The 12,026-nt window shown below is 46.6% G+C and overlaps 1 protein-coding gene across 1 annotated transcript in view; it reads left to right on the top strand.

Moving 5' to 3' along the window:
- pde8a (phosphodiesterase 8A) overlaps window positions 1-12,026 on the top strand; it is a 254,911-nt gene that overhangs the window by 190,332 nt on the left and 52,553 nt on the right. Inside the window, exons 10-12 of the mRNA XM_070858624.1 lie at window positions 4,195-4,243; window positions 4,336-4,384; window positions 6,024-6,098. Of these exons, the coding sequence (XP_070714725.1) occupies window positions 4,195-4,243; window positions 4,336-4,384; window positions 6,024-6,098 (173 nt within the window). The remainder of the gene's footprint in view (window positions 1-4,194; window positions 4,244-4,335; window positions 4,385-6,023; window positions 6,099-12,026) is intronic.

The raw sequence follows: 12,026 nt of genomic DNA, 5'->3' as shown, positions 1-12,026 counted from the left end.
GCTCATCACTGTCCTGGGCAGCACCATGGTCAAGGTCACCTTCAAGGGCATGATGCACGAACTGCCACTCTGCATTGTCCCAGGCGATAACCCCACACTGCTTGGAAGGAGCTGGCTGGGCAAAATCCGCTGGAATTGGGATGACATCCGAGCGCTATCACATGTCGATGAGGCCTCATGTACCCAGGTTCTTAACAAATTTCCTTCCCTTTTTGAACCAGGCATTGGAAACTTTTCTGGGGCGAAGGTGCAGATCCACTTGGTCCCAGAGGCACAACCCATTCACCACAAGGCGCGAGCGGTACCTCACATGATGAGGGAGAGAGTGGAAATCGAGTTGGACAGGCTGCAACACGAGGGCATCATCTCCCCAGTGGAATTCAGCGAGTGGGCCAGCCCGATTGTTCCAGTACTCAAAAGTGATGGCACGGTCAGGATTTGCGGCGATTATCAAGTAATAATCGTTTCTCGCTACAGGACCAATACCCGATACCTTAGGCAGACGACCTATTTGCAACGCTGGCAGGAGGTAAGACGTTCACCAAGCTCGACCTGACTTCGGCCTACATGACGCAGGAGCTGGAGGAGTCTTCGAAGGGCCTGCATCAACACGCACAAGGGACTGTTCATTTACAACAGATGCCTGTTTAGAATTCGGTTGGCTGCAACGATCTTCCAGAGAAACATGGAGAGCCTACTCAAGTTGGTACCACGCATGGTGGTTTTTTAGGACGACATATTGGTCATGGGTCGGGACACAGTCGAGCACCTACAAAACCTGGAGGAGGTCCTCCAGCGACTGGATCGCATAGGGCTGCGGCTGAAGAGGTCGAAATGCGTCTTCATGGCAACAGAAGTTGAGTTTTTGGGGAGAAAGATCGCGGCGGATGGCATTCGGCACACAGATGCCAAGACAGAGGCTATCAGGAACGCGTCCAGGCCACAGAACGTCACGGAGCTGCGGTCGTTCCTGGGACTCCTCAACTATTTCGGTAACTTCCGACCGTGGTTAAGCACCTCTTAGAGCCCCTACATGTGTTATTGCGTAAAGGTGAGAACTGGGTGTGGGGAAACAACCAAGTAATTGCCTTTGAGAAAGCCAGAAACATTTTATGCTCCAACAAGCTGCTTGTATTGTATAACCCGTGTAAAAGACTTGTGCTAGCATGTGATGCATCGTCGTACGGAGTCGGGTGTGTATTACAACAAGCTAACGTTGCGGGGAAGTTGCAACCTGTCGCCTATGCCACCAGGAGCTTGTCTAAGGCCGAGAGGGCCTACTGCATGATTGAGAAAGAGGCATTAGCGTATGTGTTCGGGGTAAAGAAAATGCATCAGTACCTGTTTGGCCTCAAATTTGAGCTGGAAACCGATCACAAGCCCCTCATATCCCTGTTCACTGAAAACAAGGAGATAAATACTAATGCCTCAGCCCGCATACAAAGGTGGGCACTCGCTCTATTAGCGTATAACTATACCATCCGCCACAGGCCAGGCACAGAGAACTATGCGGATGCTCTCAGTCGGCTATCATTGCCCACCACGGGTTGGAAATGGCGCAGCCTGCAAACTTGTTGATGGTGGCGCAGTCCGCAGACTTGTTGATGGTCATGGAAGCACTTGAAAATGATAAATCACCTGTCGCGGCCCGCCAGATTAGGACTTGGACCAGCCAAGATCCTCTGCTGTCCCTAGTAAAAAACTGTGTACTGCATGGGAGCTGGGCCAGCATCCCCGTTGAAATGCAAGAGCTAATCAAGCCGTTCCAGCAGCGAAAGGACAAGCTGTCCATTCAGGCAGACTGCCTGTTGTGGGGTAACCGCGTAGTGCTACTCTGATCTCCACAGCACACACCCGGGTATAGTAATGATGAAAGCGATAGTCAGATCCCACGTGTGGTGGCCCTGTATCGACTCTGACTTAGAGTCCTGTGTACGGCAATGCAGAGTGTGTGCTCATTTGAGCAACGCGCCCAGAGAGGCACCACTAAGTTTGTGGTCCTGGCCCTCCAGACCATGGTCGAGGATCCATGTCGACTATGCGGGCCCGTTTCTCGGTAAAATGTTCCTGGTGGTGGTGGATGCTTTTTCAAAATGGATTGAATGTGAAATAATGTTGGGAAGCACAGCCACCGCCACCATTGAAAGCCTGAGGGCCATGCTTGCCACCCACGGGCCTACCTGACATACTGGTCAGTGACAACGGGCCATGTTTCACCAGTGCCGAATTTAAAGAATTCATGACCCGCAATGGGATCAAACATGTCACCTCGGCCCTGTTTAAACCAGCCACCGATGGGTAGGCAGAGCAGGCAGTACAAACAATCAAACAGAGCCTTAAACGAGTCACAGAAGTCTCACTCCAAACCCGCCTGCCCCGAGTACTGCTCAGCTACCGCACAAGACCCCACTCACTCACAGGGGTGTCCCCGGCTGAGCTATTCATGAAAAGGACACTTAAAACCAGACTCTCGCTGGTTCACCCCAACCTGCATGATCAGGTCGAGAGCAGGCGGCAGCAACAAAATGTAAACGATGGTCGCGCCACTGTGTCACGGGAAATTAATCTGAATGACCCTGTGTATGTGCTAAACTATGGACATAGTCCCAAGTGGATCGTGGGCATGGTGATAGCTAAAGAAGGGAGTAGGGTGTTTGTAGTCAAACTAGACAATGGACAAATTTGCAGAAAGCACCTGGACCAAACGAGGCTGCGGTTCACAAACTGCCCTGAACAACCCACAGCAGACACCACCTTTTTCGACCCCCAACACACACCCAAAGGATCAACGACACCACGTCGGACCAGGAAATCAAACCCATCACGCCCAACAGCCCAGCAAGGCCAGGCTCACCCAGCAGCCCTGCAGGGCCAACAACACGCCAGCCCAGCGAGGGCACAGCCAATACAACACAACCGAGACGGTCCACCAGGGAAAGAAAGGCTCCCGACCGCCTCATCTTGTAAATAGTTTTCACTTTGACTTTGGGGGAGGGAGTGATATTGTGTATCTGTAAAGCATGCACTCCCATGTTCCGCCACCAGGGAGCGCATCCCCTGAAGTCCCAAGGGATCCCAGCATCCCTTGGGAGCACTGTATATAAGCTGGCCCCTAAGGCCTGTTCCTCACTCTGGAATGTCTTTATAAAGACTGTGGTCACTGTTACTTTAACCTCCCTTTGTGCAGTCTCATCTGTGTTAGGAACACAATAGTTTCCTAAAACGATCTCCTGTTTCAGGTGGGTTTAATTTTGGTTAATTGCAGGGGCAAAAACTTTCCAAAGGGCTGTAACTGCATGCTCTCTATTCTTACTCAGTTATCTGCTCAGTTCTCCCAGGTTTTTAACTCTATGGTACATCATTTGTGGTCAGCGGTGAAGTAAAGGCATTTGCCGCTGGTCCCAAAGAAAGCTGCCCACAGAGATCTCGCGATCTCTGTTGTGAGAAGTTTGCCTTTATCGACATGTAATTTATTGCAGCGCTCTGTCACGGAGATTTCCATCGAAGAGCAGCAGTGATGTCAACAAGCTGTCTAAGCAGCCAATCACATTGAAGAATTCTCAGACAGCAAACCAGGAATGAGGACCTGCTTTTATCAGAACTTTAAAAAAATGTTATAAAGAGCTTAATAAAGATCGGGACTTTCACATGGGTATAAGATAGAAGTTGAAAAATGAACATACTTGAAAAATGTTTTGAAAAGTTTTTTTTATTGTAATTTTTATCATAATATAGAAATTTGACAATCCACAAAAATAATTTTTTTTGCAGGGCCAGAACATTTGTTTAGCAGTCAATACACTGTTACAACCTCACTTACACCTATTCCAACAAGGCTTAGCATTTAATGGGGTATTTAACAGTGATATTAGCATGGAAGAGCCCATGTTTTGGTCAGTTTCACTGATTGTCAGCTATGCCGGGGGGGCAGTGGGCAACAGACCCACAGTGCCTCAATTGTCGGAGCAGGGAATCACAGACCACAACTTCAAGACGTCCACATTTAGATGTGCATGTGCTACATCTTGAAGTTTCAGTCAGTTTCAAAGGGGTAATGACAGCGAATGCTGACAGTTTGCCATCTTTACCCATTGCAAATTCCTGGCCTATCACAAATTCGGGCCTATGTTATCATTAGAGATCTGTGCTGCAGGAATTTATAAATATTCTAATTAGAGCTTCTTTTCTCAATAGGAAAATTCGACACTATGTTTGTATTAAGAGGCCATGTAATGAAAACAAGGTAGGTGTGTGGATATGTGCTTACTTCCTCTTCTCTCCTTCTCACTTATCTGGAGCAGTTTTCTTTCATACGATCCTCTTGTGTTTCTACAGGCTGACAAATCTCAGTTATGCGATCGGGTTCAGGCCGAGTCTCAAACAGGTAATGTATTATTTCATGTGTTTCTTATGCATTTCCCTTCAGAGCAGCAAACTGAGTATCAGCCTTTGTGTTTCCAAAAATAAGTGAATAATATGTATTGGTGTGAGGGTCATTCCTCGATTGGAATCTGGTGAGAGGGTCATTTCCAATTAGTCTATAGACTGCAGGAAGATATCAATGGACTGGTCAGTTTTGGGTGATCGAAAAATGACAAATGGAATTCAATCCGGATAAGTGTGAGGTAATGCATTTGGGAAGGGCTAACAAGGCAAGGAATACACAATAAATGGTAGGATACTGAAGTGTGGAGGAACAGAGGGACCTTGGAGTGCAAGTCCACAGATCCCTGAAGGTAGCAGGCCAGGTAGATAAGGTGGTTCAGAAGGCATACGGAATATTTTCCTTTATTAGCCAAGGCATAGAATATAAGAGCAGGGAGGTTATGCTTGAACTAATTAAACAATAGTTAGGCCACAGCGAGAGTACCTCGTACAGTTCTGGTTACCACATTACAGGAAAGATATGATTGCACTAGAGACGGTACAGAGGAGATTTACAAGGATGTTGCCAGGACTGGAATATTTTAGCTATGAGGACAGATTGGATAGGCTGTGGTTGTTTTCTTTGGAACAGAGGAGGCTGATGGGAGACTTAATTGAGGTGTATAAAATTATGAGGGGCCTAGATAGAGTGGACAGGAAGGACCTATTGCCCTTATCAGAGAGGTCAATAACCAGGGGCCATAGATTTAAAGTAATTGATAGAAGTATTAGAGGGGAGTTGAGGAGAAATTACTTCACCCAGAGGGTGGTGGGGGTCTGGAACTCACTGCCTGAAAGGGTGGTAGAGGCAGAAACCCTCATTGTACTTGAAATGCTGCAACCTACAAGGCTATGGACCAAGAGCTGGAAATTGGGATTAAGCTGGATATCTCTTTTTTGACCGGCACAGAAACGATGCGTGAATGGCCTCCTTCCATGCCATAAATTTCCATGATTCTATGATAACGCTGCAAAATTTTTACCTTCACATTTTTATCCAATTGAATCTGCTTCCACCACCCTTTCAGGCAGTGCATTGCAGATCACAACAACTCGCTGTGTAAAAAAAAAAATTCCCCTCATCTGCCCCCTGATTCTTTTGGCAATGACCTTAAATCTGTGCCCTCTGGTTACCAACCCTTCTGCCACTGGAAACAGTGTCTCCTTATTTACTCTATCAAAACCATCCAAGTTTGTTCACTAATGTAAGTGAGCAAGCAACAAATTGGTCACGATGGAGGAGCTCCAACAGACTGTTAGGATGGGGTTCACAACCACCGTTCTGCCTTAAGTAAAGTTAACAATCCTGCCTATTGATGTCAACTGAAGCCTCCAATACTGAGCTCCAATGCCTGTCTGAAACCCGGTCTCCACTCTGATCCTTTCCCTGGCGATAGGTTTTCAATCTTTTGTTCGGGCCATGTGGATGGGAGGGAAGAATGACTGATTGGTCAAGGATTCGTATTGATGGTATCCATGGAGAAATGTGTGCTAGACTGCAGCATTCTGTTGTGAGGAAGAGGGTGAGAGTATTGGCAGGTGAAGAAGAGAGACGCGTTTATTCTATCTGGTTTAATGGTTCATTGCTTCCTTTACAGACATCCATACTTGCAAACACAAAGGCAGGAGGAAAAGTTCCGATGTTAGGTCCAACACATCACGGGGGAGTGATGGTATGTTAACTGCTCCAAGGCCACAATAACCTCTGTTGTTGATTTATCTCTCGCAATGTGAAATGGTGACCTTGAAAAGCATCAATCAAAACTACAGTATGTTCTAGGAGTTGAAGTATGACACTTGGTTAAAAAGGGCATAAACACTTTTTAAAGGCCTTACTAAAAGTAATAGTTAACCTAACATTCTGGATTCATTGTGCAACATTACCTGTGACTACAGTTGTATTTTAGCACCGAATTTGATGCTTTTTGGTACATTTCAATACTTTGAGATAAATATTTTCTAGTTCTGTGCATCTCAACTTATAACATAGAAGGAAGGATAAGCAGAGGGCAAGGGACCCTAAGCCATGCTTTGCCACTTCCTGGTGGCTGGTTATTTACTGGCATTTGCCAAGCAGTCAGAGGGAGATAAAAGAACAAATATGTGGAAAAATTGCTGCGAAGTGCAAAAACTATAGAGCTGTAATAGTGGGGGATTTCAACTACACTAATATTAACTGGGAAAAAGTTCCACCTCCACACACAGATTTCCTTTATGGTCTCTAATAGACCCCACTCTTTCTCTAGTTATCCTCTTGCTCAATGTATTTATAAAACATCTTTGGGTTTTCCCTGATTTTACTTGCCAACATTTTTTCATGCTCTCTCTTTGCTTTCCTGATATCTTTTTTAATTGCACCCCTGCCCTTCTTATACTCCACTAGAGTTTCTGCAGTGTTGAGTTCTCGGTGAATGGTACAGAGGGTGAGGAATTCCTAAAATGCATTCAGGAGAACTTCTTTAGCCAGTATGTAATAAGCCCAACAAGGGAGGGGGAGGTTCTGGACTTGTTTTTGGGAATGAAGAGAGGCAGGAGGAAGGGGTATCAGTGGGAGAGCATTTTGGGGCTAGTGACCATAATTCAGTAAGATGTAGGGAAGTTATGGAAAAGGACAAAGGGGGACCAGGAATTAAAGCTCTCAATTGGAGTAAAGCCAATTTTGCTGACCTGAGATGGGATTTGGCCAAAGTGGACTGGAAATGGCTACTTGAAGGTAAATCAATGTCAGAGCAGTGGGAGGCCTTCAGGGAGGAGATCCTGAGGGTACAGAGCAAGTATGTTCTCTTTATATAAAAAAGGGTGGGACTAACAAATTTAGAGTCCCCTGGATGTCAAGGGACATACAGGGTAAGATAAAGAAAAAAAGGGAAGCTTATGACACATACCGAGAACTCAACACTGCAGAAACTCTAGAGGAGTATAAAAAGTGCAGGAGTGCAATTAAAAAAGATATCAGGAAAGCAAAGAGAGAGCATGAAAGAATGTTGGCAAGTAAAATCAGGGAAAACCCAAAGATGTTTTATAAATACATTAAGAGCAAGAGGATAACTAGAGAAAGAGTGGGGTCTATTAGAGACCATAAAGGAAATCTGTGTGTGGAGGTGGAAGACGTGGGTAGGATTCTTAATGAATACTAATGCAGACTTTGCAATGAGAGAGGAGTGTGAAATATTAGACGAGATAAACATAGTGAGAGAGGAAGTATGGGGCTTAGCAGCTTTGAAAGTATATAATTCCCCAGGCCCGGATGAAATGTATCCCAGGCTGTTAAGCGAAGCAAAAGAGGAAATAGCAGAGGCTCTGGCCATCATTTTCCAATCCTCTCTGGCTACAGGTGTGGTGCCAGAGGACTGGAGAACTGCTAATGTTGTAATTTTGTTTAAAAAGGGATAGACTGAGTAATTACAGGCCAGTCAGTCTAACCTCAGTGGTGGGAAAATTATTGGAAAAAATCCTGAGGGACAGAATAAATCTTCATTTGGAAAGACATGGATTTATCAAGGACAGTCAGCATGGATTTGTCAAGGGAAGGTCATGTCTGACTAACTTGATTGAATTTTTTGAAGAGGTAACCAGGAGGGTCGATGAGGACAGTGTGTATGATGTAGTGTATATGGATTTTAGCAAAGCTTTTGATAAGGTCCCACATGGCAGACTGGTCATGAAAGTAATAGCCCATGGAATCCAGGGCAAAGTGGCAAGTTGGATCGAAAATTGGCTCAGAGGCAGGAAGCAAAGGGTAATGATTGATGGGTGTTTTTGTGACTGGAAGGTTGTATCCAGTAGGGTTTCACAGGGCTCCGTGCTGGGTCCCTTGCTTTTTGTGGTTTATATCAATGACGGACTTAAATGTTGAGAGTCTGATTAAGAAGTTTGCAGATGATACTAAAATCGACTGTGTGGTTGATACGAAGAAGAAAGCTGCGGATTGCAGGAAGATATCAATGTACTGGTCAGGTGGGCAGAACCGTGGCAATGGAATTCAATCCGGATAAGTGTGAGGTAATGCATTTGGGGAGACCTAACAAGGCAAGGAAATACATATTAAATGGTAGGACACTGAAAAGTGTAGAGGAGCAAAGGGAGCTTGAAGTGCATGTCCACAGATCCCTGAAGGTAGCAAACCAGGTAGATAAGGTGGTTAAGAAGGCATTTGGCATACTTGCGTTTATAAGTCGAGGCATGGAATACAAGAGCAGGGAGGTTATGCTTGAACTGTATAAAACACTGGTTAGGCCGCAGTTGGAGTACTGTGTGCAGTTCTGGTCACCACATTATAGGAAAGATGTAATTGCACTGAAAAGGGTGCAGAGGAGATTTACAAAAATGTTGCCTGGACTGGAGAATTTTGGCTATGAGGACAGATTGGAGATGCTGGGTCTGTTTTCTTTGGAACAGAGGAGGCTAAGGGGAGAAATGATTGAGGTTTATAAAATTATGAGGGGCCTGGATAGAGTGGATAGGAAGGACCTGTTTCCCTTGGCAGAGTGATCAACAACTAGGGGGCATAGATTTAAAGTAATTGGGGGGAGGTTTAGAGGAGCTGTGAGGGTAAGCTTCTTCACTCAGAGGATGGTGGGGGTCAGGAACTCACTGCCTGAAAGTGTGGTAGAGGCAGGAACTCTCACCACATTTAAAAGATACTTGGATGTGCACTTGAAGTGCCGTAACCTACAGGGCTACGGACCTAGAGCTGGAAAGTGGGAGCTGGATAGCTCTTGGACCAACGGATCCATTGCAGACCCAATCCGCGTCTGCACCGGGGTCAAGCAGGGCTGTATCATCGCCCCAATCCTCTTCTCAGTCTTCCTCACTGCCATGCTCCACCTCACAGTCAACAAGCTCCCCGCTGGAGTGGAACTAAACTACAGAACCAGTGGGAACCTGTCCAACCTCTGTTGTCGAGCTACAGTACGCGGACGACGTCTGCGTTTGCGCATATACAGAGGCTGAACTCCAAGTCATAGTTGTTATATATGTAAACTTGTATATACTTTGTACAGCCACCAGAGGACTCATCCCCTGGGTACTTAAGGAGGCCTCACAGGCTGGAGAGGCACTCTGGAGACCTGCAATAAAAGACTACGGTCACACTTTACTTTGAGCTCACAGTATCCAGTCAGACTCTTTATTCATACATAACAACTGGCGACGAGATACAGATAACGAACCCAACGATGCAGAGAACAGTGGGCATCCTAGAGAAATTCTCTGAGGGAGATGATTGGGAGACTTTTGTGGAGCGACTCGACCAATACTTCATGGCCAACGAGCTGGAAGGAGAAGCGAACGCTGCCAAACGAAGGGCGATTCTCCTCACCGTCTGTGGGCACCAACGTATGGCCTCATGAAAAATCTGCTTGCTCCAGCGAAACTCAGAGTTCGTACAATGATTTGTGCATACTGGTCCGGGAGCACTTGAACCCGAAGGAAAGCGTTCTGATGGCGAGGTACCGGTTCTACATCTACAAAAGGTCTGAAGGCCAGGAAGTGGCGAGTTATGTCGCCGAGCGAAGACTCCTTGCAGGATATTGCGAATTTGAAGGACATTTGGAACTCATGCTCAGAGACTTTTTCGTACTTGGCATTGGCCATGAAATGATATTTCACAAACTTTTGACTGTAGCGACCCCAACCTTGAGTAAAGCCATAGCGATAGCCCAGGGGTTCATTACCACCAGTGACAATACTAAGCAAATCTCTCAGCTCACGAGTGCTGCTACAAGTACTGTCAATAAAGTGATGTTGTTTTCAAATCGCAACGTACAGGGCAGGCCCCACATGCCAGCAGCTGCATGTCCGCAGATGTCTCAGAGTCCACTATCAAGGGTGATGAATGCAAGGCCATTAACACCTTGTTGGCGCAGCAGAGGTGCTCGTCGTTTCCATTCGTGCCGCTTCAAAGGGTACGTTTGCAAGGGTGTGGAACAATGGGTCACCTCCAATGTATGTGCAGGCGAGCTGCAAATCCTGTTAATCCTGCAAACCACTATGTTGCAGAGGAGGACAGATCCACGGCGGATCATGACGAACCAGAACCTCAGATCGAGGAGGCAGAGGTATATGGGGTGCACACATTCACCACAAAGTGTCCCCCGATAATGCTGAAGGTTGAACTAAATGGACTCCTGGTGTCAATGGAGCTGGACACGGGCGCGAGCCAGTCCATTATGAGCAAAAAGACTTTCGAAAAATTGTGATGCGACAAGGCTTCAAGGCCAGTCTTAACTCCAATTCGCACAAAACTGAGTACTTACACAAAGGAATTGATTCCCGTAATCGGCAGTGCTACTGTAAAAGTCTCCGACAATGGAGCGGTGCACAAGCTACCACTCTGGGTAGCGATGGTCCCACGCTGCTCGGCAGGAGCTGGCTGGGAAAGATACGCTGGAATCGGGACGACACTTCGTGTGCCCAGGTCTTAAACAAGTTCCCTTCGCTGTTCGATCCAGGCATCGGGAAGTTCCAAGGAGCAAAAGTGCGATCCACCTAATTCCGGGGGCGGGACCCATCCATCACAAGGCGAGAGCAATACCGTACATGATGAGAGAAAGGGTAGAGATCGAGCTAGACCGGCTGCAAAGAGTGGGCATCATTTCGCCGATCGAATTTAACGAGTGGGCCAGTCCGATCATTCCTGTCCTCAAGGGAGACGGCACCGTCAGAATCTATGGTGATTATAAAGTAACGATCAATCGTTTCTCCCTGCAGGACCAATACCCACTACCAAAGACCGATGACCTTTTTGCTACGCTGGCGGGAGGAAAGACGTTTATGAAGCGGGACTTGACCTCGGAATACATGACACAGGAGCTGGAGGAATCATCGAAGGCCCTCACCTGCATCAACACGCACAAAGGTCTCTTCATTTATAACAGATGCCCGTTTGGAATTTGATCAGCGGCGGCGATATTCCAGAGAAACATGGCAAGCTTACTGAAGTCGGTCCTGCACACAGTGGTCTTCCAGGACGACATCTTGGTTACAGGTCGGGACACAAGTGAGCATCTGCAGAACCTGGAGGAGGTTCTTAGTCGACTCAACCGCGTGGGGCTCAGGTTAAAACGCTCGAAGTGCGTTTCCTGGCGCCTGAAGTGGAGTTCCTGGAGAGAAGAATCACGGCGGACGGCATCAGGTCGAAGACTGAGGCAATCGAGAACGCACCGAAGCCACAGAATGTGACAGAACTGCGGTCGTTTCTAGGACTCCTGAGCTATTTTGGTAACTTCTTACCGGGTCTCAGCACACTGTTAGAACCACTGCACGCCTTACTGCGTAAAGGAGACGAATGGGTATGGGGTAAAAGCCAAGAAAATGCCTTTGTAAAAGCTAGAAAATTGTTATGCTCAAACAAATTGCTTGTGTTGTATGATCCATGTAAGCGTTTGGTACTAGCATGTGATGCGTCGTCATACGGCGTCGGGTGTGTATTGCAACAAGCTAATGATTTTGGGAAATTGCAACCGGTTGCTTATGCATCCAGGAGTCTGTCCAAGGCTGAGAGAGCCTACAGCATGATTGAAAAAGAAGCGTTAGCGTGTGTCGATGGGGTAAAGAAAATGCATCAATATCTGTTTGGGCTAAAATTTGAATTGCAAACT

The sequence above is a fragment of the Pristiophorus japonicus genome, chromosome 17 (genome assembly GCF_044704955.1).
Source record: "Pristiophorus japonicus isolate sPriJap1 chromosome 17, sPriJap1.hap1, whole genome shotgun sequence".
In the NCBI taxonomy this organism is placed as follows: Eukaryota; Metazoa; Chordata; class Chondrichthyes; family Pristiophoridae; genus Pristiophorus; species Pristiophorus japonicus.
The sequence above is the reverse complement of the archived record's forward strand: the minus strand, read 5'-3'. Positions and strand labels throughout refer to the sequence as shown.